The sequence below is a fragment of the Mustelus asterias genome, chromosome 10 (genome assembly GCF_964213995.1).
Source record: "Mustelus asterias chromosome 10, sMusAst1.hap1.1, whole genome shotgun sequence".
NCBI lineage: Eukaryota > Metazoa > Chordata > Chondrichthyes > Carcharhiniformes > Triakidae > Mustelus > Mustelus asterias.
Window position 1 is genome coordinate 49,458,939 of NC_135810.1, and position 26,304 is coordinate 49,485,242.

At 42.7% G+C, this 26,304-nt stretch overlaps 1 protein-coding gene across 1 annotated transcript in view; it reads right to left on the reverse strand.

Moving 5' to 3' along the window:
- LOC144500017 (protein diaphanous homolog 3-like) overlaps positions 1–26,304 on the reverse strand; it is a 606,420-nt gene that overhangs the window by 153,902 nt on the left and 426,214 nt on the right. The window contains exon 23 of the mRNA XM_078222760.1: positions 16,487–16,611. Within this exon, the coding sequence (XP_078078886.1) occupies positions 16,487–16,611 (125 nt within the window). The remainder of the gene's footprint in view (positions 1–16,486; positions 16,612–26,304) is intronic.

Here is a 26,304-nt window from a genome sequence, read left to right on the forward strand (position 1 = left end):
CGTGTGTTCAAGAATGCAACCGATTCTGGAGAGTTGTCCATGGGGAGTCTGATGGTGGGATGGAACTTGTTGATGTCATCATATAGTTGTTTCAGTGATTGTTCACCATGAGTCCAAAGGAAGAAAATGTCCCCGATGTATCTAGTGTATAGCATCGGTTGAAGATCCTGTGCGGTGAAGAAGTCTTGTTCGAACCTGTGCATGAAGATGTTGGCATATTGAGGTGCGAATTTGGTCCCCATGGCTGTTCCGTGTGTCTGGATGAAGAACTAGTTGTTGAAGGTGAAGATATTGTGGTCCAGGATGAAGCGGATGAGTTGTAAAATTGCATCTGGAAACTGGCAGTTGTCGCCATTGAGTACTGAGGCAGTTGCAGCAATGCCATCATCGTGGGGGATGCTGGTGTAGAGTGCCGAGACATCCATTGTGACGAGGAGTGCTCCTGGTTCAACTGCTCCATGCGTGTTGAGTTTCTGTAGGAAGTCCGTAGTGTCACGACAAAAGTTGGGGGGATCTTGGGTTTACGTCACACTATCAGTAACCCCCACAGCTTGCCTCTTGGACTTGCAGAATCTCACTGGCTGTCCTGTCTGGAGACAATACACACCTCTTTAACCTGTGCTTAATGCTCCCTCCACTCACATTGTCTGTATCTTTGAGACCTGGTTGGCTGTAGAGATTCGCATTCTAATCAGTATTCTGTAACTTGATTTTGTGTCTCTGAATGCCCTGTTTGAGAGCAGATATCCACTCCATCTGACAAAGGAGCAGCGCTCCGAAAGCTAATGGCATTTGCTACCAAATAAACCTGTTGGACTTTAACCTGGTGTTGTTAAAACTCTGACCATGTCCATCTTCCCCAGGGGCTATACTCACCTTTATGCCCTTGAGGAAATCCCCACGATAGTTTCACGTCTGGGTAACCTTCTTGTAAATCACGCCACATCAGTGCATTGTGAATATATGGCAGGAGTTCAACATCTGGTGGGGATTGTTAATTATATTAAAATCTATTAAAAAGTATGTAAATCAGGTTCACGCCCACTGTGTTAAAACTGTTAAAACGCCCATTGTTAAAACTCTTACAGAACTAGTGGGACACAGACATAAGGGTCAGAATTCTCCTAAAAAGTTCTAAGTGTTGAATTTGTGTGAAAACTGGGGTAATTCACGCTGTGTGGGAGTTCAGAGAAGAACCTCCCACACTCTGTACACTGCAGAGGCTACCAGTGTGAATCTCATTAAAAACTAGTGGGCGGGGCCTATCCCCACTGGAGAGGCTGAAATCAGCGCGCTGAGTGGGCTACTGCGCATGCGTCAATCTGTCAGTGCCGAGATCAGCATATGCGCAGTGGCTCCACACTGCCATCTCCTGATTGCTGGCCAGCTCAATCACTGGCCAACCCCGCGACCCCCACATAGCTGGCCCTCCACCTCCCCATGGCCCGATTGCAGGCCCCCCAACCATTCCGTGGCCAGCCCCGAATCACCCCCTCCCGACCTAACCAATCTCCTCTCCGATTCCCCACCTCCACAGTGCTGAACCCTCCCCCCCCGCAGTGCTGAACCCCCCAGAAGACTGACACACCCCCCCAACTTGCCCTGATCGCTGCCCTCCCTCCTTTCCCCATCAATCCCGATCCAGAGTGGCAGTGGATCTCCCACCCCCACCAATTGCCCCCTAGAACCCACTCCCATATCCCCGCCCTCCGGCACTGCCCCATACCAGCTGGGCAATGCCAAGGTGCCCTCGGCACTGCCCTTGGGCAGTGCCGGGGCATGGGCTGGCACTGCCAGGGTGCCAATGCCCAGGGGGCACCCCCCGCCACCTGATCCTCTTGGGGCCCCCGATTGTCCCCCCTTCACTCCAGCAGGGTTGGGCCACTAGTTCCCCATTAGAGGGGAGCTACTCTAAACACCGCTGGAGTGAGCCATTCTGGCGGGCAGGGGGAGTGGGGGGAGGCGCGGGGGTAGATGCTTGCAGGCCCAGAGACTTCAGTCCCGGCCTGCTAATCACACCTAAGTTCTCTGCGAATGGCCATTTAAATGGTCTTTGTGCCTCCCCAGATCTGATGGCGCTGGAAATCTGGCAGTGGGAGAATGCGCACACGAACATGTCGAATTGGCTGACATGAGAATCTCCCAGCCCACTGTGCTAAAAAATTAACACAGCGGGATGGGAGAATCGCAGCCGAGGTTTTGGACAAGAGATGCAATGTAGGGGTAATGTGAGGGAGAACCTTTTTTACATAGCGAGCAGTAGCTTGATGCCCACGAGGGTGGTGGAACTGGAAATGATCAATGATCTCAAAAGTAAATTGGATGAGTACTTAAAAGAATAGGGGGATAAAGTGGAATTATGGAACTGACTGGATTACTGTACGGAGAGCGAGCATAGACTCAATAGGCCAAAGACCACCTCCTGTCCTGTAAATGAACTTATGACTCTAGGCAGTGTACAGGGGCAGTTTGTAGATGTGCATGTTCTTTTGGCATGTCATGGCATGATGTTAATGCAGGTGTTTAGTTAGCCAGTACAAGAATGCTTTTCCCTTACAGTACTATGAAGATAGGACGCGGTTGTTTATTCCAGAAGACAAACTGGTTGGGAATATTAGACAACATCATCAGGGCACATCAAAAACAACATATTATTTTGCACCTGTTGACTTCAAGCAGCTGAAAGGAGTTAAAGAGTGTGACATCGTTAGACACACCATCATTAACCTCGGGTGCTGCAATGCTAATTCAATTTCAACTGCTTGTTAATTTAGGTCCCTGGCATAGTTTGACTTATTTCCCTTATGTACCAGTCTGTTATCATCAATGCTGTATAAACAAAAAGACACTAAAATGGCTGGAGGAATTAAGAAAATGAACTTAATCGCCATTTTTATACCAATAAATTTTTTTTAAAGAAGTTTCCATGATTGCAAAATTCTCTCTGTAAAGGAGAAATCCAAAGTAATAGCCCACAAGAAGTGTGTCCTGTTACATTAAGAGGAAAATTATTCCCAAAAAGAAATGAATGAGCAGACATGTTGCTGCAGGGCTCATGATGGAGTGACAAGTTTTGCATGATTATGGCTGTGATTCACACAGAAGCCATCTGACGCTAACTTTTCATAACTCTCTTTTCAAGCATTGGAATTTTTGCTCTTCAATTTTCTTTTCACAGAGTACATTACTACTTTTTCCCCAGGGCTACAACACCTATAAGGACAAGGTGACCTACTTTCACCAACTCCAGGAATATTGCTCTGAGCATGAGGCATCTGAGAGCTGATTCTCCCCCTGAGACACATTGCTGAGATGTGGTCTCAGTGATATGGGTCTCAATCCACATTACAACACTGTCAAAGTGTGGCATAATAGTGTTATAAAATATAGTGATTTAAAAAATAAATGTGGAGGGGTTTTTCCTTGCACTCTTGACCATTGCAAGACTTTGTCTCAAGAATTTTGTGGAAAATAAATTTCTGCTTTGACCTGACTTTAACCAAGTTTATGTTGATGGATTTATCTGCTTTAAATGATCGGAGCAATAAGCTGCTGAAGTGTAGTGCTGAGCTATTTGCTTAATTGCTTAATAAATAAAAGATCAGATAGACTGGTGCTTGGTTCTTTACACAATTATCTGACACAACATGCAACCAAAAGCTTTCAGAAGTGGGTGATCTTATCCTAAATTATGTGATATTAATTTTTAAAAGTGAATAGGAATCAAGATTTTTTAAAGGTAATGATTTAAACATTATGATTTATTAGAAAAGCTTAATGTTCAAGTATGAAAAGCAATTGAATCTAATTAAATACAAATATTGTTTCATTACTTGAGTATCTGGAGATTCAACCAATCTAAATCAGGCCAAACTCTTAATTTCTGACCTGTATACCACTTATCCATATTTGAAACAGTGGGCAGGATTTTCCAGCTGAGCTCACACCAAAACCAGAAAATCACACCCAAGGTCAATGGACCTGTGCATGGTCACCCCCCTCCCTCTCCCACGATTCCTGTGGCTTGTTTTGTTTGTATTCTGTCTAGTTCCCTTCAATACTTAAATAGTCCAGTGAGGGGATTCATTGAATGCACATTTTCTGATAGGTTTCTGAAGTTAAACTAAGTCAATAACCATCAATTGAAATATTTTTTATTCAGCATAATTTTGTTTTTCTATTGTACAAACTACATAAACTTATTTGTCTTTGAATTACATTTCTGTCTCACCTGCAGAATGTCAGTGTAATGCCGAATGACGTTTAGGTTCTCCTGAGTTTTCAATGCACTGCTGAATGATGTATGCAAAAGGGTATTATTATACTCCTTTGGAAATGTATTGCGCTCATTTTTAATAAGCACGTTCATATTTTTGTACTCATCATGAAAAGGGATGTAAGTACCAGGAATAGAACATTAACCTTTCCAGGTAGTCATGTCAGATATAGCACAGGCAGACAGAGAGTAATCTGCCACAACAATATAGTACCAAACTCAGAAGAGAAAACCAGCAATTTTTCAATTTCCGCACTAGCCATCCAAGACCTCTCAGGATTGCATTGCCAGTTAACGACAAATTAGGGACAGTCTGTGCTCATAGATCCATGCTCGCTAGGAACTGTACAAATGTTTTATGTTGGACTCTTACAGCTACTAGATAACACTATTATCCCACGAGTCTACGCTGGATTGGAACTCAAGTATGGAGCAGCTTCTAATTCACAGTATTGATACAGAATCTTAATGGATAATAATTATGAATAATAATTAACCACAAATAATTTTAGTGCACTGATGAAATTTGCAGATTGTTACAGTCCCTAAAGAAATAGCTTAAAGTTTAATATTTCAGAGGAATATTCCACCCAAATATATATGCGTTTGGTTTCCTCTTTTCGACTTTCTCCCCTCTTTTCTTGACCATGGCGGATCATATTTCAGTACAGATTCCCAAGTGCTGGCAGCTCTGATGCCTTCCCAAAATTGTTGTTTGTGAGCCTAAAGGGTGTTGGAAATTGTTAAGATACTGGAGAAGATTCAAGAATTGAATAAAATCAAGATTAAAAATGAAATTGGGATAAAATAAAGCAATTGGAGAAAAGAACTGATAAGTGCAACTGTCTGAAGGGGTGTCTTGATAAACAAATTATTGTAGCAGTAAGAAAACAAGTGTTTATCCAAGTGACTTGAGGAAAACTAAGGTATATAGAAATAGGTGTTAGAACGAAAGAAGAGCTGAGTTCAAAATGCTGAGAGAAGAATCTGATTTGCATTTAAACGCTAAAAGCCTGGTCCGAGATGTTATTAAAATAGCATAACATCAAAGGGAAAGGACAGTATAACTGTAGGAGGATAGCTGAGTACAGCAGGAGAGAAATGGCTATGATCAAAGCCACACCCAGCTGGAGAAAGCTGTCTCTCAAGTTGTTGCTCAAAGCTATTGTTTTAAAAACTCAAACAGAGAAGAACCATGACATGGAACTGAAGAAGGTCTACCAATCCTAGAAAATAACCTGTGGGTGGTAACTTTATGCTGGATTTAGATCATAAAGTTACATAATATTGGATGTTGTTTGGGAAAATGGGCATTTCTCAGAGTTCAGGAAACGTAGATAATTGGGAACAAGGATAAACTTCATGAGATACTGTGTATGTATAGTTGTTATTGTAGTTAAGTGTATTGTAGTGTATTATAGTCCTTCTTGTATGTTTTCTTTTAAGTCAATAAATATTCTTTACTAATTGATTACAACAAAGTTGGACTGTTTCTGATTGAGTTTGCCTATTTTTTCTCACATTATACCAAATGGAAAATATATACCACTAAGAACCAGTGTTCCAAATTACCCTTCTGGCTTTTGCGACATCTTTGCATTTAACCTCAATGGAGTTCTTAAGAAAAGGGAGAGAAGAAAAATTATATGTGCATTTATATAACACCTCACCAAATCTCTGAGAAATATTCCAAATTGTTTCACATACCTTTGAAGTACTCTTGATATGTAGGGGAATGAAGTGGAGATTTTGGGTTCAATTGAGGCACTGATCAGACTGTTAGCAATAATCACCAGGGTGGGGGGAAGGTGGCACAGGAATCTCAATCTCCTCTCCATTAAGGCCAATTAACATTTTTGAAAAGCTTGTTAAGAGATTGTCAGGGATCCAAGTTAAAATTTTTGAGGGGTAAGGTAGGTTGTGCATATTTTGAAGAACAGATCATCTGAATGGAGACAGCTACTTAGTGGGGAGCCAGCCATGGTTGCAATGGCAATGCTGCTGAAGACAACTGAATGGCTACCTGCCTGGAAGGAAGGCTCCAGCTAGCAATAGGAGCTTGGCTTTCAGATCTTGGGCCCCGAGTGGTGATGAGGAGCAACGCCCTTTGTAGGAAAGGGTTAACTGGACTAGCTAAATACTTGGCGACAAGAACAGGTCTGAGGTTAGGAACCCTGCAGAGAGTAATTAATCTCCTGACTCCCCAAAGCCTGTCCACAATCTACAAGTCAGGTGTGCGATGGAATACTCTTCCCTTGTCTGGATGAGTGCAGCTCCAACAACACTCAAGATACTTGACAACCATCTAGGACAATGCAACCCAATTGATTGGTACCTCATTTATTCCTTCTGCTATCGATGCACAGTAGCAGTAATTTGTACTATTTACAAAGTGCACTGTAAGAACTCACCAAGCCTCCTTAGAAGCACCTTCCAAATCTATGACCACGACAACAGCAGCAGCTACATTGGAACCTCACCACATGGGAGTTTTCCCTCCACGACACTCACCATTCTGACTTGGAAATGTGTAGCCATCCCTTCACTGTCCCTGGGTCAAAATCTGGGAACTTCCTCCTGAACAGCAGTTAGTGAAGTCCACATCCCATGCATGAATTTAAAAAAGGCAGAACCAGGTATCAGGTGGGCAGGGGAGCGGAAAGAAGTGTATGAAGAAAACGCAGGCCAAACAGCATAATCTGCTGACAGAGCCACCTGGAGATGACTGAGAACAAGAGCTGCAGAAGGTTGAGACTCTTCAAGTGATGGTGACAGATACTTGTGCAGTCATAGCAATTGGCTGTCAAAATCACTTGTGGTCTTGAACTTCTTCACTTCTCAATCCTTCCAAGAATCAGCTATGAACCTTCATAGCATGAAAGGCCGGTTGCACACCTCTTCATCTCACTAGTCACTGATGTTCTCTTTGCCAGAGCTGGATAGCACATTCATTCAATGATAGATACAGCCTCGTAGACACAAAGCATTGGGTTTTGCCTCCACCGCTGGATTCCTCTAGGTGCAAGGCACCCATTGACTGGTCAGTAAGATCCATCAAGTCTTAAAATGGGAAGATAGGTTCTACCAGACAATGGAAATCTCTTGAAGAGGTGGTTAGTGAAATCCCTACAGGAGACTGAGGCAGAGGCAATACCACCAATGTCGCCTGCTTAGCAGCACAGTAGTTGAGTAGGCCATTGGACTTCTGAAAATGTGATTCCAGTGTCTGGTCCAGTAGGGTAGTGGCCTTCAATAATCTCCTGCAAGGATCTTGGTCATTGGAGTATGTACATCAAATTGCTAAAAACAAACAGTGAGATAAACTGTCAATTCATGTCATTTAAGGGAGAAGTATTGGTCAGGGCACTGCGGGGGAATTCCCTAATCTACTGATTGTGTAAACATCTTCCACTTTACCAGAGAGAAGTGAGCTGTCACATGGGAGTTGGAGCCCTGGCACCCAGGGAGTAGCAGACTCCCACTTCTTCAATGCTGACGTAGGTCTAATGCTGGAGGCTGTGAAGGAGAGAATAGTTTCTTTTCTAGGGAATGGCAGGAGGATGTCAGAGGGATGCTGACCTCACTCAAAGCTCATATGCAGTGTGGTCATTCTCCATGCCAACCTTGACATATCAAAAGCAGTCCCTTGCCAAGTGTTCTGTTGCCCTTTGCGCTGCTGTTCCTTTTCTGGGGCTGGGATATGTCCTGGGGAAGCCACGAATGGCTCCACACTTGTACCTCTGGTCCAGGTTTCTGAATTATTAGTCCAGTAACAACATCACTATCCTACCCATGAGATGCTGTGTTATCTAAAACTATGCCTATTTCAATTCACTGATCCTAAACAAGGAAGGAGCTGGCACGGAGGATTTCTGAGGGTCACTTAAGGGCTGGCTTGTGATCCCACTTGATGTCCATGCTTATGTGTTGCAAAACCAAACAGCTATGTCTTTTTGATAGGAACGGCCTGTCTAATCCTTGTTCTGCAAACCCTAGGGTGCTCCAACTCCAATTCCCGGCTCGGGTCACTGTCTGTGTGGAGTTTGCACATTCTCCTCGTGTCTGCGTGGGTTTCCTCCGGGTGCTCTGGTTTCCTCCCACAGTCCAAAGATGTGCGGGTTAGGTTGATTGGCCAGGTTGAAAATTGGCCCTTAGAGTCCTGAGATGTGTGGATTAGCGGGTAAATATGTGGGGATAGGGCCTGGGTGGGATTGTGGTCGGTGCAGACTCGATGGGCCGAATGGCCTCCTTCTGCACTGTAGGGTTTCTATTCTATTCTATTCTGTTGCTACCTCAAAGAATGGTGTCATCAGCTCCTTCCTGTGCTGTCAACCCATAGTGGTGGAGTCGTTATTTTGATTGGCGATCTTGTTGCTTGATGAAATATATACCAGAGTATTTCTGAGCATATCAAAATAAGTCTGGACTATAATTGCAAACAACTCCACAGCAGCAGGAACATTCCATGCTCGAATTGTGTTTTCTCTCAATGAGTTATTCCTTTCAGATACTTCTGTTGGAGATAGTGAATAGCAAATTAGGAAACACAATGGTACAGCAGTTGGGCAGCGTCTGTTTCTAGACCTTTGTTCAACCAAGTCCCAATGAAGTGGGAGATTCCACGTATTAAGGCCACCTTGCAACATTTTGTGCCACAAGGCTAGTAGTTCCAGCAGGTATTCATGCTTACGAAGGCCTTCCTTACACATTGAATTATGAAACAAGTCAGCAGGGTCTGTGACCAGGCTGCACCACTAACACAACAACAACGAACCTTTCTTGAAAACACTAACCCTTCCATATCCTCACCCATGACTACTTAATTACACTTTGGCTACATGAGCAGGCCAGAGGCTGGGAATTCTCCACCAGCTCACTCCCCAAAGCCTATCCACGATCCTAAAGGCACAAGTCAGAAATGAAATGGAATACTCTCCACTTGTCCAGCTGAGTGGAGATTTGGGTGGCACAGTGGTTAGCACTACTGCCTCACAGCGGATAGCACTGCTGCCTCACAGCGCCAAGGACCCGGGTTCAATTCCAGCTTCGGGTCACTGTCTGTGTGGAGTTTGCACCTTCTCCCCGAGTCTGCATAGGTTTCGCCTCCCCCCCCCACAGTCCAAAGATGTGCAGGTTAGGTTGATTGGTCATGCTACATTGATCCTCATGTTAAGGGGATTAGCAGGGTAAGTGTGTGGGGTTACGGGAATAGGGCCTGGGTGGGATTGTGGTCAGTACAGCCTTGATGGGCTGAATGGCCTCCTTCTCTACTGTGGGATTCTATTCTGTGATTCTATGAGTGCAGCTACTTTCAGATACTTCTGCTGGAGATTGATCAAGAAGCTGAACACCATCCAGAACAAAGTAACCTGCTTGCTGGACACTCCATTCACCACCCTAAAAATTCTCTCCCTCCCTCCATTACCAGCATACTGTGGCAACAGTGTGCATTGTATGAAGTTTTAAGTTTATTTATTAGAGTCACAAGTAGACTTACATTAAGACTGCAATGAAGTTAATGTGAAAATTCCCTAGTCACCACACTATGGCACCTGTTCGGATACACTGAGTGAGAATTTAGCATGGTCAATGCATCTAACCAGCACGTCTTTCGTACTGTGGGAGGAAAACGGAGCACCCAGAGAAAACTCATGCAGACACGGAGGAGGAACATGTGGGCTCTGCACAGACAGTGATCCAAGCTTGGGTCCCTGGCGCTGTGAGGCAGCAGTGCTAACCACTGTGCCGCCCAAAATGCACTACAGCAACTCACCAAGGGTTCTTTGACAGCACCTTCCAAACCTGTGACTTCTACCACCCATAGGAAGGGGAGCAGATGCATGGGAACATTACAACCCGCAATCTCCCCTCCAAGCCTGATTTAAACCACATTGCTGTTCTTTCAGTATCACTGGTTAAAATCCTGGAACTCCCTTCCTGACAGCGTGATGGTTGCAAATACATCACATGGACAGTAGCCGTTCAAGAAGGCAGCTCACCACATTCTCTCAAGGCGGTTAGGAATGAGCAATAAATGCTGGCCAAGCCAGTGATGCCTACATTCCCTGCAAGAATAAATAAAAGGATGTCAACACTGGTGTTTGCTTCAAGTTGTGTGGGTGACATAAAATGCTGGAATGAACATGACATTCCCACAGTACCCACAACTTTCACCATTCTGGATTTGTGGCCTTTTGTTTTTACAAAAGTGCCCATGATGAACACCTTGCTATTTTTATGCATTCTATCATTGTAATGACAGCATTTTAAATAGAAGTTCTATCTCAGAATGCAATTATTGTTCTGAATCAGATGATGGCGCAAATCGTTGGTGCAGTTAAAGTATGCAGTCCCAGGAACATTGTAATCTCCACAAATTTCGCGGCTTCCCTGACATTTCACAGCCTGGCCTTCCAGCCTGACATTCATAACACTGTCCTCATGGCACTTTGAAAGCATTTTGAGCCTATTTTCTCTGCATCCGCCTGTTGTGAAAAGAGCAATAGTGGCAGCGTATCACTGACTCCTCTGTTCCGAGCATGGCTGTCATCAGCTTTGTTGGGGACTTCACATAGGCACCCACCTGCGTTAGACAGCTACTACTTTCAAAAATCCAATCAGAGTCCTTTACTGTACATAGGGTCTTGTCACAATTTGGAGTTATCAACGGGCTGTGCATGCAGTAGCCCAACTAGCAGTTCTTAAAGTAACTGCTGCAGGCCATTCAGAAAAAATATACAAGTTGTCTTTTTAAAGAGAGGAACATACAGACATTTTCAGCCTGTTGCTTCTCATCTGTGCCCTCCCTCCATCACACCACAGTTACCTACTCCAACCCTCTTCAATTCATGGCTCTGTGAAAGAGATGCCAGATTTCCCCAATAGATAAGCTGCTTTCAGTATTTACAAATCAATAATAATGAGGCTTGGCCCTTACCGCAACTGGTTGCTCCAAATTGCGCATTAATGTTAAACATAAAAGTTACAAAGATGCATTATGAATGTTTCGACAAGCATGCTAACTAATACAGGACATACTGCTGCCTCTGGGTCTGATAAATTGGATGAATCTATTTTAGATCAATGATCAATAGAAGAACAATGTTAAAACTGATGTCAGAAAAAAACACATTAATGTCCCTTCTCCCACATTCGAAAGGCATTTCATCATACATTCAGCACTATGAATACATAATTAAATTAACTCTGTAAATTGGTAAAAATAGAACTTGCTACTGCTTCTTTCTCTTGTTTTCTGTCAATTGTAATTTAAAGCAAATAAGTTATACAGTTCAGAATAAATGAAGTAAATTACATTTTAATTGATGCTTCACATTGAGTTGCCTTATACGAAATTAGCTAAGTATATGATCATATCACATTCAATATGTCCTAAAATATTATGTATGACTACATTATGGTAATTAATAAATAACCAAATGCAGCTGCAGATCACATTACATTTCTCGCCCACCCAATCTGTAATGCGCACTGTAATGAAAGTAGCCAGGATTGATCAGAGAAAGCCACTGTTCTAAGGAGGATGAATTGTTCCACTAGACTAGACATCCTTTTTCTATTTGTGATTTTGCTTTGACTTCTGTTGGTTGGGTTGCTTTACAATTATCTTTTCTCGTCTTGTTCGACCAGAGAGTAGTTTCTTCGGTTAAATTTTGGCAAATAAATATAGTGCTGATCTGAACATTATTAATTTAAAGAGCATAATCCTCAGAAGATTTACAAAACGTCAGCGTAATTTTCTTATGTTTGTTACAATTTAAAGCTTACAAGATTAATATATTTTGGGACACTAGTTTTAAATGTAGGGTAAATGGTGGTCACCTGGCCTGTCCTACAATCTGCTTGAAAGTAAACCTAGGTGTTTTTATTGTTAGAGATCAAAGAAAGGCTTAGAATGTTTTACTGAGAAGAAGGTGCAAGCCATATATGCTTGGAGATAATGGCAGCAGTTTCTGAGTTTACAATGAAAGGCTAAGGAAGGTGTTGTAGGTACCAGGTTGTAATGGTTGTGCTGTAAACTGTCCACTTACTTTTAAGACGAAAGGGAGTGGAGGTCAAGAATAGCTAACTCGCATTTCCACCTAATCCAAGATTAATTTAATAATCATTAAAAAAGGCTTTACTGCTGGTGGTGGATTTAAGAAACGCAGTGAAAACTGAGGAAAGTGCCGAGAAACAGTCAAAGTTACGACTCAGCGAAGTGGAAATATGGGAACCACTTGGAAGCTGGAAGCATTTGTAGTCTTTTTGTGATAAGGGCTGGAATTTGGTGGGGAGTGTGATGTGTGATAACAGGGGAAAGTTCTTCTCTGTAGTTTAAAGTACAAGTTGCCTTCAAAAAAGAAAAATGATGCTTAGTCAAAGTTACTTGTTACAGCAAACGTTTCAAAATGAAAACTTGATGCATCATTCTTTTAGCCATTAACTGGACAATTGTTTTTTTTACTAAAAAGTTAATGGTCTCCAGGGAGATCATAACATTATTTAATTGCTGTCAGGCATTGGCCTGAATTCTTTGGCTATTCATGCCAGCGGAATTCTCAGGTCCCACCAGCAGTGGGTTTCCCGGTGGCGTGGGGTGCTATCACCTTCTGCTGCCGAGAAACACGCAGCTGGGAGACCAGAGAATCCTGCCTATTATTAACTTGTACAGTGCATGTTTAATACGGCTTTAAGATAAAGATTTTACAAAATGCTTCCACTTCCATATATTTTTGTTCCACATTCCTAGACACTAAAAAATCTGCACAACTTCTCTCTCGATGTAAAAAAAAATACATTAATTAAAAAACAAATGTCAATTAGTCCAAAAATGTGTGTGTGGGTGTGTTGTGTGTGTGTGCATAGTTTAGGATGGTTTGTGTGTGTGTGTAGCAAAAGAGCTACCAAATAAACCTGTTGGACTTTAACCTGGTGCTGTGAGACCTCTTACTGTGTTTACCCCAGTCCAACGCCGGCATCTCCACATCATAACTGAAGTATGACAGCCTTACTTCTATGTTCGATTCCTCTCATAATAAAGGATAACATTACATTACACTCTTAATTGCTTTGTGACTCATGCACGAGAATACCTGGATCCCTCGGAATTCTGAACATGACACACACCACATACACAACAACTGAACAACGAGGAACACGACAGACAGTTACCCGCAGATCCGACCAAAGAACACACCCATCAACTCAAAAGACTTTGATCCGGACCTTCAGAGCACCCTCCGTGCTCTCATCCCATGTACTCCCAGCGTTGGAGATCTCTACTGCCTCCCGAAGATACACAAGGCAAACACACCTGGCTGTCCCATCGTATCGGGCAATGGGATCCTGTGCGAGAATCACTCCGGCTCCGTCGAGGGCATCCTGAAACACATTGTACAAAGAACCCCCAGCTTTTGTCGCGACACTACGGACATCCTACAGAAACTCAGCACACATGGAGCAGTTGAACCAGGAGCGCTCCTCGTCACAATGGATGTCTCGGCACTCTACACCAGCATTCCCCACGACGATGGCATTGCTGCAACTGCCTCAGTACTCAACGCCGACAACTGCCAGTCTCCAGATGCAATTTTACAACTCATCCGCTTCATCCTGGACCACAATGTCTTCATCTTCAACAACCAGTTCTTCATCCAGACACACGGAACAGCCATGTGGACCAAATTCGCACCTCAATGTGCCAACATCTTCATGCACAGGTTCGAACAAGAGTTCTTCACCGCACAGGATCTTCAACCGATGCTATACACTAGATACATCGATGACATTTTCTTCCTTTGGACTCGTGGTGAACAATCACTGAAACAACTATATGAATACATCAACAAGTTCCATCCCACCATCAGACTCACCATGGACAACTCTCCGGAATCGGTTGCATTCTTGGACACACGCATCTCCATCAAAGACAGTCACCTCAGCACTTCACTGTACCGCAAGCCCATGGATAACCTCACGATGCTCCACTTCTCCAGCTTCCACCCTAAACATGTTAAAGAAGCCACTGCCTATGGACAAGTCCTCCGTATACACAGGATCTGCTCAGATGATGAGGATTGTAACAGACACCTCCAGACGCTGAAAGATGCCCTCATAAGAACAGGATATGGCGCTCGACTCATCGATCGACAGTTCCGACCCACCATAGCGAAAAACCGCACCGACCTCCTCAGAAGACAAACACGGGACACGGTGGACAGAGTACCCTTCGTCATCCAGTACTTCCCCGGAGCGGAGAAGCTACGACATCTCCTCCGGAGCCTTCAACATGTCATTGATGAAGACGAACATCTTGCCAAGGCCATCCCCACACCCCCACTTCTTGCCTTCAAACAACCGCTCAACCTCAAACAGACCATTGTCCGCAGCAAACTACCCAGCCTTCAGGAGAACAGTGACCACGACACAACATAACCCTGCCACAGCAACCTCTGCAAGATGTGCTGGATCATCGACACGGATGCCATCATCTCACGTGAGAACACCATCCACCAGATACACGGTACATCCTCTTGCAACTCGGCCAACGTTGTCTACCTGATACGCTGCAGGAAAGGATGTCCCAAGGCATGGTACATTGGGGAAACCATGCAGACGCTGCGACAACGGATGAATGAACATCGCTCGACAATCACCAGGCAAGAGTGTTCTCTTCCTGTTGGGGAACACTTCAACGGTCACGGGCATTCGGCCTCTGATCTTCGGGTAAGCGTTCTCCAAGGCGGCCTTCACGACACACAACGCAGAGTCGCTGAGCAGAGACTGATAGCCAAGTTCCGCACACATGAGGACGGCCTCAACCGGGATCTTGGGTTCATGTCACACTATCTGTAACCCCCATGACTTGCCTGGGCTTGCAAAATCTCACTAACTGTCCTGTCTGGAGACAATACACATCTCTTAAACTGTGCTTAACGCTCTCTCCACTCACATTGTCTGTATCTTTAAGACTTGATTACCTGTAAAGACTCGCATTCCAACCATTATTTTGTAAATTGAGTTTGTGTCTTTATATGCCCTGTTTGTGAACAGAACTCCCAATCACCTGACGAAGGAACAGCGAGCGCTCCGAAAGCTAATGGCTTTTGCTACCAAATAAACCTGTTGGACTTTAACTTGGTGTTTGTGAGACTTCTTACCATACTTCAGTTACACAGGGCATTGCTGAGACCCCATCTCGAATACTGTGTGCTGTTTTGGTTTCCTTATTTAAATAAGGACGTAAATGCATTGGAGGTGGTTCAGAGCAAGTTTACTAGATTGATACCTGGAATGAGTGAAAGATTGGACAGATTGGACTCATTTCCACTGGAGTTTAGAAGAATGAGGGATGACTTGATTGCAGTATACGCGATCCTGAACAGTCTTGACCAGATGGATGTAGAAAGGATATTTTCACTTGTGGGTGAGTCCAGCGCTACAGAACACTGTTTTAAAATTTGGGGACACCCTTTTCGGACAGAGATGAGGAATTTTTTTTTCTCCCCGAGGGATGTGTGACTTTGGAACTCTCTGTCTCAGGTGATGGTGGACGCAGGGTGATTGAATATTTTTAAGGCAGAGATAGATAAGTTATTGTTAGGTAAGGGAATCATGTGTAGATGGGAATGTGGAATTTGAAACACAAACAGATCAGCTATGATCTTGTTGAATTGTGGAGCATGTTTGGGAGGCCAAAAGCCTACCTGTGGCTCCTCTTTCATCTGTTTGTATGTGTGTCTACCTAAAATAGTTTTTGTAAGATTTTAAGCTTTTGGTCCTTTCTCTTTAGTGCTGAGGGAACATAGACAGGTCCAGACACCATTAAACTGCATAGGATGATCTAACCATTGCAAGCTGTCCATAGGATATCCGCCACTTCGGAGGTCAAACAAAGTCATCTATGAAATAAAGCTTTTACCACATTCAAGGTGAAAAATGGAATTAGTATTGAAACGTATTTTGCCTGCCCCACAAATCCTACTTAGAATCTGAAGGCTAAATCTATTTTGAAAATTGCTTTATAATAGTATAACACTATTATTCATTCCTTCATTAACTCACTCTCATATGCAGGCCCCTCAGCTTTAGAAAATGATTAATATCAGTGATGAGGCAGCAGCTTCACTGATGCATTAAAAAAAATAAACTTGCGTAAGACTTAACTAAATATTGCTCCATGAGCTGTGCAGCCATCAGGAAGGATATGGACATCTTTGTTACAAACTTGTCATGCAGGTCATCTGGTGGAGGAAAAGTTTCCAAATCCTTTTCGAGCTGTTGAAGCTGTTTCTCCATCTGCTTAAGGTTCTTCTCCATGTTTTCTACACATACTGTAAAAGGAAGACAAAATTAAACCTTTTAACCTGCACGATATGGGAAAAATAAAGTGAACTGTTTTAATTATTGCAATGATAAATTCAATATTGTGCAAAGAGTACAGTCAATGTGACTTTCTTCCAGATTTCAGGGAACACAAGTTGTATGAATATGCCATCGTGCTCACATCATTGCAACATAATTTAACCCTTAAACAGCTAGGCAAATGAGAGACACCCCCATCTCCTTTGAGAAATCATTTGACTTTGTTTGCAGCTCATATACTGAGGCACTGAACTGAACATCAGTAATATAAAACTACTGAAACATCAGGGACAATTTTATGACTGCAATATTTTATCTATAAAACAATAAGCGACTAAAACACTACTTTGTATGAAACATTCAAACATTTAATTTGTCATTTAAAAAAAATCCTGTTTAAACATTTGCATTTTCTTCAATTCATTAACCAGCTCATTCTATCTCCTAGCTTATTATAAATGTGAAATGCAGTTCTTTCACCCTACATCATTGGTAAATATGAGAAATACTCTTATCAATGAAAGACCCTTGCATTGCTTAGAAATTGGACAGTAAATTGAAGGTTTAAATTGTGAAGATTGGGCATGCGGTTAGATGAAGTCAAACCTTGACGGGAAAATTGTATCAAAACTAGGACATATTGGAGACTGACAAGTAAACTAACCAGGGCTTGTTCCTGCTTAACAGCTACCTCAACTGCAGCACTGAGAGTTAAAGTCTATGACAACGACAACATTATTGAAACAGATCTCATGGCCTCTTGAATCTAAGGAAATGTCTCTATTGTATGCTAATTTATTTGTTTGAATGTTACAAAATAATATAGTTTTGAAAAGGTTCCTTAAATGTATCAAGAACCCAAGTAGACACTTGCACATAACATATACTTTTCTTCCTCACCATGGAATACATACCTGCATACACAACAATAATTTTTAGGAATGCAGAAAACAATGCAACAGTAAATCAACAAATATTAAGTCTCCATTTTTCAAACACAGTTTATACAATGCCACCTGCAGGAGACAACAACTACTTCCTTGATCTACTAACAATACTCCAACACAAAATAGTGATAACAGTGAACTTTCAAAGTAAGAAATGCAGATTGGCAACCATGAGTCCAGAAGCTGCTATGTTTCACATCACTTGTCCAGGACATGGAATGCTAAGTACTAAGTACATAAGAACAGAAGAAATACGAGCTGGAGTCGGCCATTTGATCCACTCTACCTTCCTGCACTATTCCCATATCCTTCAATTGACTTCGCACCCAAACACTTATTGACCTCTTTCTTGAACATACTCAATGATTCAACAGCTATAGCTCCCTGGGGTAGACATTTCCAAAGATTCACAACTCTTTAAGCGAAGAAACATCTCAGTCCTAAATGGCTGACCCCTTATTCTAAAACTGTGGTCCTGAGTTCTAGATTCCCTAATCAGGGCAAACATCTTTTCTCTCAAGCCCTTTGAGAATTTTATATGTTCAAATTAGATGTCTTATTCTTCTAAACTTCAGGGAACATAGGCCTAGTCTTTTCAATCTCTTCTCATAGGACATCCCAAGTACCAGTTGAGTAAGCATTTGTTATACTCCCTCTAGGGCAAGTTTCCTTTTTGGGTAAGGAAACCAAAAATACACACAATCCTCTGGATATAGCCTCAACAATGTCCTGTATAATTGTAGGGAGACTTATTTGTTCTTTTATTTCAATTGCAATGTAACAAAGACAATGTGCTATTTGTCTTCCTAATTGCCTGCATGCTAACTTTCCGTGATTCATATGCAAGGACACTCAGGTCACTTTTGAATGCAAACACTTCCCTGTCCCTTAGCACTCAAAAAGTGTTATTCTACTTCTTATATTTCCTGCCAAACTGGATAACTACACACTAAACCACATTGTTTTCTATCTACCATATTCCTGCTCACTCATTCAACACCATCTCCCTCTGCAACCTCTTTGCGTCCTCTTCATCATTTATTTTCCTAACGAGCAAACTTGGATACATTGCACTTAGTCCCCTCATGTGATCTGTTCATATGGACTGTAAACAGCTGAGGCTCAGGTACTGATTCTGCTAGTTCCAACCTGCTGGTCTGAAAATGTCACATTTATTCCTACTTTCTGCCCATATAGACAATCCTCAATCCATGTTGATTTTGCCCAATCCCATTAGTTCTGATTTTGTGCAACAATTGCTTTGTGGCACGTTATTGAATGATTTTTTGAGAATCTAAGTACACCACATCCCCTGGTTCCTCGTTATCCATTCCACTAGCAACATCCTCAAAAGCCTCCCAACATATTTGTCAACACAAATTCCTCTTCGTAAATAGGTGTTGACTATACTTAATGATAGTACGATTTTCTAAGTGTCCTAATAAGAGATTTGAGCATCTTGCCTTCGACTGATGAGAAGCTAACTGGCTTACAGTTTTGTTTTCATGCTTCTTCCTTTCCTACATAATGGAACTCAGCCTTGAACTACGGCAACAGAACTGGAACAGATTGGTAATCCTAGAAAACCGATTTCAAACAACTTCTCACAACACTAAGAGTACAGCACTTGAAAGGTTGATGTTCATTTCTATTTGTGCTTATTTTCCTACCTACTAACGTATTGCAATTGAATGTTGTTGGCACGAAACTTTCAGAAGATCTATGTTTTACATTTGTGGTCTTTTCGGTGGATACATCTTAAATCAGGATACCAAGATTTCTTATTACTAATGGTATGAGATATATACGTTAGAAAATCATGATAAATGAAAAGTCAGACACTCCAGTAATTGGGAATGTGTTCTGGTGGTTGTATATTTTTTTAAAACAATTTTAAAATGAAAATTGTAGTGGAGACGGGTTGGCTGGGTTGATGCAACTAATGTTTTGATATGGGGACAAGCATAACAACACTGTAAATAGATATTTACCTAAGGTAAGCTGGTAACAGCTTGGGGTCAAATGCAATCCTGTCACAGGGAGACAGTGGGATAGAGGTGATGACAAGCATATAATGTTTATGTCAGGAGCCAAAAATGATGGTATTGGTGTTCCCAACTTTTCACTGGAGGATGTTGCAGATGACCCAGGACTGGTTTTCAGATATGACAGCACAGATGTAGTTGAAAGGTTGAGAGCTGGTGGAGATGGTTGCCATTTGTACAGATTTAAAAAAAAATTCATTCATGGAACTTGGGCGTCGCTGGCTGGTCAGATTTATTGCACATCCCCAGTTGCTCAAGGGCAGTTGAAAGTTAAGACCTCTGGAGTCACATGTCGGCCAGACCAGGTAGGGACAGCAGATCTCCTTATCTAAAGGACATTCATGAACCAGATGGGTTTTTCCGACAATCAACAATGGTTTCACGGTCATCAGTAGATACTTAATTCCAGATTTTTATTATTGAATTCAAATTCCACCATGACAGGGTCAAACCCAGGTCCCCAGAACATTAGCTGAGTTTCTGGATTAACAGTCTAGTGATCATACCACTTGGCCATCAACTTCCCTTATAGATATGAAAACTGACCTTATGTTTGCAGTTTAAAAGCCTACACGTACATGAGGAAGAGTGTTATGTATTTGTATTAATTCTAAGCCAATTCTTATTAGCTTACTGAAATTCTGTTGTGTTAGTGCATTTATGATGTCACTGGAAGTGACTACACAAGTCCCAAGCACAGAAAACAGACAGAGAAGAAACAGCCATGTAAGGGCATCTGTAAATAAAGCTTCATTGTTTCAAACCCTCTGTGCTCCCTAGTGTCATTCTCCAATATACAACAAAAAGGAGGTTACGGTGCAGGAGTGGGAAGAGAAACCTTTGCTGGAGATACTGGAGCTGGATACAGCAGGATAGCTTTGAGTGCAAAGACAGAGCCACCTTTGGAGATGCAGCACGGTGGGTCTAACTCTGTTTAAAGATGTATAGAGGAGGAAGGAGATGAGATATATACCATGGTGACAGTCTCAGAGAACATCACTAATGACTTTCATAGAAATCATAGAAACCCTACAGTGCAGAAAGAGGCCATTTGGCCCATCGAGTTTGCACCGACCACAATCCCACCCAGGCCCTACCCCCATATCCCTACATATTTACCCGCTAATCCCTCTAACCTACACATCTCAGGACACTAAGGGGCAATTTTTAGCATGGCCAATCAACCTAACCCACACATCTTTGGACTGTGGGAGGAAACCGGAGCACCCGGAGGAAACCCACGCAGACATGAGGAGAATGTGCAAACTCCACACAGACAGTGACCCAAGCCGGGAATTGATCCCGGGTCCCTGGAGCTGTGCTAACCACTGTGCCGTCCTTGATTAAGGATGGCTTGGTGCTGTGGCAGGAGCTGATCAGTGATTTAGACAGGAAGTTTTCGAAGAGATTTAAGACTTTAAAGGGCAAAGGGAGGTTTGATGTGTTACTCAACTTCACCAACCAGTATGGGTCTAAAAGAAAAGCCATAGCTGCTTTCTTTGCTGGAGAAAGTTTATTGACTTATTTAAGTCCACACTATTCCCATCCCTAGTATTCCAGCTATCCCCATTTATCGGGGCAGGGAAAAGAGGGAGAGTATTAAAGCCAGCTGAAAAGCTGACCCTGTCTCCATGACAAAGAAGTCTAGAGCCTCCTTGCACTTTTTATTGGAGGTACAGGACTTGATGGCCACGGAATGTTCATTCATAACATGGCCAAACAGTTTGATTATCAACTTGCAAACCCTACCAATAAGCCTGTGGCAAGTGGCAAGAGCAGGAGAGTTCCCAGGTCAGCCAGAACCTATAGAAGGCAATGGCAAATTGTGTAAGGCTTTGCCAAGCATAGCCATGGACCAAAACATGGATTCCTTGGTTGTGAACACCATCATAGGGCATAGCACCTGAGGAGAGGAGAGAGCGAGAGAGAGAAAGTATATACACAGAGTATCACATTATCTAACATTTGGGTGTGACATAACTCAGCTGTGATGATCCAAGATTAGTTGGTTACATTATTTTGCAGAACTAAAATGCTATAAATATACACAGCCACATCTTGAGTACATTATCCTAGTTTGACTTCTGCTGGTAAAATGAAAGAAATTAGAAAAGCAAGGAAGAAAATCTGGAGCAGTGATAATTAGCAGGATCTCAGAGTAACTGACTGAAAGTTTTGGAGTTCAAGTAAATCTATGATCAAAAATATATTTTTTCAAATTCATGATAGCCTTCATCAATGTTGGAGTAAAATCAAAATTAAAGGATACAAGATGGTTACCTGGCACAAAATGGACTCAGGGAAAAGACATTAAGACGTGCTGACTTGGCCACAGACATTGAGCAAGTTAAAACATGTTAGTGTCTAAATTGCTGCAGGAAACAGATCAGACCTTGAGGCACCTTAGCTTGAGATAAAGCAGAGCCAAAACAATGAGTTTTTGTAACAAGATCAGTCTTTGATGGGGAAATAAATGCATAACGATGTGTTAACTGCCGACGTCCGTTCTTGTCCATTATTTGAAAATGTATAAAAGATGCTCAACTGCCATTTTAAAGTTGAGAAGGTGACTGCGCGCACTGCGGAGAGCCCAGCGCTTCTCCTAAAACTTTGTCCGATAAAACTGCGTGTTGAATCTTTAAGTCTGACTCCGAGTGGTGATTTTCCCACAACAATCTACCACCTATAAATTGAGAACAATATTTTAAAAAAAGCTCCTACTAATCTAATTTATCCTACTGGTCTAAATAAAACTTGTACATTGTGGACCAAGTTCAATTTTATTTGATGATTTTATACGAAATATAAATTGATTAAGGTACAGCAGATGGTTTAATAAAGAACAAAAATTCATAAATTGAATGAAAGTGAAACATAAAATGAGACACAATACGAAGGGGTCTTTTCCAATTAATGGCACTGTAAAGTTCTTTGTTATATCATGAACAATGAGGTACAAGAAAGTATGTTCATAGAAAATCTTTTATCACCCACAAGAAAACATTTTCAGAAAGTCATGAGTAATCAAAGTCTGTGCTCTGGATTGCTTCTCTCACAGACAACAAACTTGTGACAAGAGAGTGATGACTAGAAAAAAGTCCCAAGAGCAGCATCACGGAAAAGTCATATAATGGCTGGAATTTTCTGTGAATCAGAGAGGAGACAAAGGCAGTCCTGCTCCAAAGTCCAAATTTCTGATCTCGTTGAGATTTCATGCCAGCTGGTCAATTAATGGTTAGCAAGTAGGGGGTCTGACCATTCAGCAGCTGGAGGTGGAAACTCAGGCAGTGATTATGTTGTCAACTATCATGGTCCAGTATGCTGCTGCCATTGTCGAAGGGCTGCCAGCACTGGAATGTTGCTTCAGGCCTCCTTTCCCACTACTGCAGGGTTGCTTCAGGCAATTCCCGTCAAGACCTCCAGCCAGCAGAGCAGGTTGGGGATTGGGTGAAGGCCTGAGGAATGAGACTCTTGTGGCATGGCAGAGGGAAGATCCCAAGTGGTCCCGAGGTTCAGTGAGAACTGCAGCACAGGCAGAAGCCACCAATGTCTGAGTGCTACAGTAAAAGCTCACACTGAGATCATGAGGTCTCTGCTTGTTGCCATGCATGCCCAGATTGGTGCCACGCAGGTTCAAGTTGCTGCTATCTTGGTTGGAGGTATCAGTGCTCACAGGGGTTTTCAGATTTTCAATAATAATCCAGCAATCTGTGCTTCAGCAGATTACTAATGGTGCCGAGGAGTGTCCCCAAGGAACGCCCAATGGCTCTCTTTGGATGCTCACTATGCTTTTACCTGTGTCACTCTGCCAATGTTCATATTGCTGCCTGCCAGCCAGCCCAAATTACATATGCCCATGTCAAAATGGTAGAGTCCAAAGGCAGGCCCTCAAGAACAAGAGTTCCCACATTGAAATTAAGTAACCATCAACCATACTGCAGCCACTGAGGTAACACTATGCAGGAGGACAAGGCAGGCAAAAACACCTGCAAGACAGATGGTAAGGGAAAGGATGAAGAGTATTGGACATTTATTTGAGGTGTTGTTGGAGAAAATTGATCTGGAATAGTTATGTTGTGTTTTGTTTCAGGATTTTAGCCGAGAGCATGCTGTGATGGCCTATATTACAAAATCTAGACTTGACCAGTTGGCAAGTGAGGGTCAGGAACTCCAAATCCCAACAGGCCCTGGGAGTTTCCATGCATGCACAGCCTGGGATCCAGAGGGAAACAGGAGGAATAGGAAATAGTCTAGCTTTAGGGAGAAGAGCCCAGTGGCGTACCACAGTGATTGGTGCACACTCCTTTGCCATTTGTAGTGTACATTAATAATCTAGATGTGAATGTGGGAGGTATGATCAGTAAGTTCGCAGCTGGTGTGGTAAAGAGCGATGAGGAAAGCCTCAGGTTACAGGGCAATATCGATGGGCTGGTCAGATTGACAGAAAGGTCGATAATGGAATTTAATCCTGGAAAGTGTCAGGTGCTGCATTTTGGGAGGACTAACAAGGCAAGGGAATATAGAATGGACAGTAGGACACTAGGAAGTACAGAGGACCAGAGGAAACTTAAGTACCTGTCCAAACATCCCTGAAAGCAAAAGGACAGATAGATAAGATGGTTAAGAAGGCATATGGGATACTTGCCTTTATTACCTGAGACATAGGATATAAGAGCAGAGAGGTTATGATGGAGCAGTATAAAACACTCACTAGGGCACAGCTAAAGTAGTGTGTGCAGTTCTGGCTGCCACACTATGGGAAGGATGTGGTTGCACCAGAGAGCATGCAGAGGAAATTTACCAGGATGTACCCTTAGAGTCATAGAGGTTTACAGCATGGAAACAGGCCCTTCGGCCCAACTTGTCCATGCTGCCCTTTTTTAAAAAATCCCTAAACTAATCCTAATTGCCCGCATTTGGCCCATATCCCTCTATACCCACCGTACCCATGTTACTATCTAAATGCTTTTTAAAAGATAAAATTGTACCCACCTCTACTACTACCTCTGGCAGCTTGTTCCAGACACTCCCCACCCTCTGTGTGAAAAAATTGCCCCTCTGGACACTTTTGCATCTCTCCCCGCTCACCCTAAACCTATGCCCTCTAGTTTAGACTCCCCTACCTTTGGGAAAAGATATTGACTATCTACCCTGTCTATGCCCCTCATTATTTTATAGACCTCTATAAGGTCACCCCTCAGCCTCCTACGCTCCAGAGGAAAAAGTCCCAGTCTATCCAGCCTCTCCTTATAACTCAATCCATCAAGTCCTGGTAGCATCCTAGTAAATCTTTTCTGCACTGTTTCTAGTTTAATAATATCCTTTCTATAATAGGGTGACCAGAATTGCACACAGTATTCCAAGTGCGACCTTACCAATGTCTTGTACAACTTCAACAAGATGTCCCAACTCCTGTATTCAATGTTCTGACCAATGAAACCAAGCATGCCGAATGCCTTCTTCACCACTCTGTCCACCTGTGACTCCACTTTCAAGGAGCTATGAACATGTACCCCTAGATCTCTTTGTTCTGTAACTCTCCCCAACACCCTACCATTAACTGAGTAAGTCCTGCCCTGGTTCAATCTACCAAAATGCATCACTTCACATTTGTCTAAATTAAACGCCATCTACCATTCGTTAGCCCACTGGCCCAATTGATCAAGATCCCGTTGCAATTGGAGATAACTTTCTTCACTGTCCACTATGCCACCAATCTTGGTGTCATCTGCAAACTTACTAACCATGCCCCCTATATTCTCATCCAAATCATTAATATAAATGACAAATAACAGTGGGCCCAGCACTGATCCCTGAGGCACACCGCTAGTCACAGGCCTCCAGTTTGAAAAACAACTCTCTACAACCACACTCTGGCTTCTGTCAAGAAGCCAATTTTGTATCCATCTAGATTCCTCACCCTGGATCCCATGAGATTTAACTTTATGCAACAACCTACCATGCGGTACCTTGTCAAAGGCCTTGCTAAAGTCCATGTAGACAACATCAACTGCACTGCCCTCATCTACCTTCTTGGTTACCCCTTCAAAAAACTCAATTAAATTTGTGAGACATGATTTTCCACTCACAAAGCCACGCTGACTGTCCCTAATTAGTCCTTTCCTCTCTAAATGCCCGTAGATCCTGTCTCTCAAAATACCTTCCAACAATTTACCCACCACAGATGTGAGGCTCACTGGCTTGTAGTTCCCAGGCTTTTCCCTGCAGCCTTTTTTAAACAAAGGCACAACATTTGCCACTCTCCAATCTTCAGGCACCTCACCTGTGACTATCGATGATTCAAATATCTCGGCGAGGGGACCCGCAATTTCCTCCCTCGCCTCCCACAACGTCCTGGGGTATACTTCATCAGGTCCCGGGGATTTATCTATCTTGATGCACTTTAAGACTTCCAGCACCTCCTTCTCTGTAATATGTACACTCCTCAAGACATCACTATTTATTTCCCCAAGTTCCCTAACATCCATGCTTTTCTCAACAGTAAATACTGATGAGAAATATTCATTTAGGATCTCACCCATCTCTTGTGATGACCTTGCTGATCTTTAAGAGGCCCTACTCTCTCCCTTGTTACTCTTTTGCCCTTTATGTACTCTTGGCTGGAGCATTTCAGCTATGAAGTCACAAGAAGTAGAACTCTTGAAAGAGG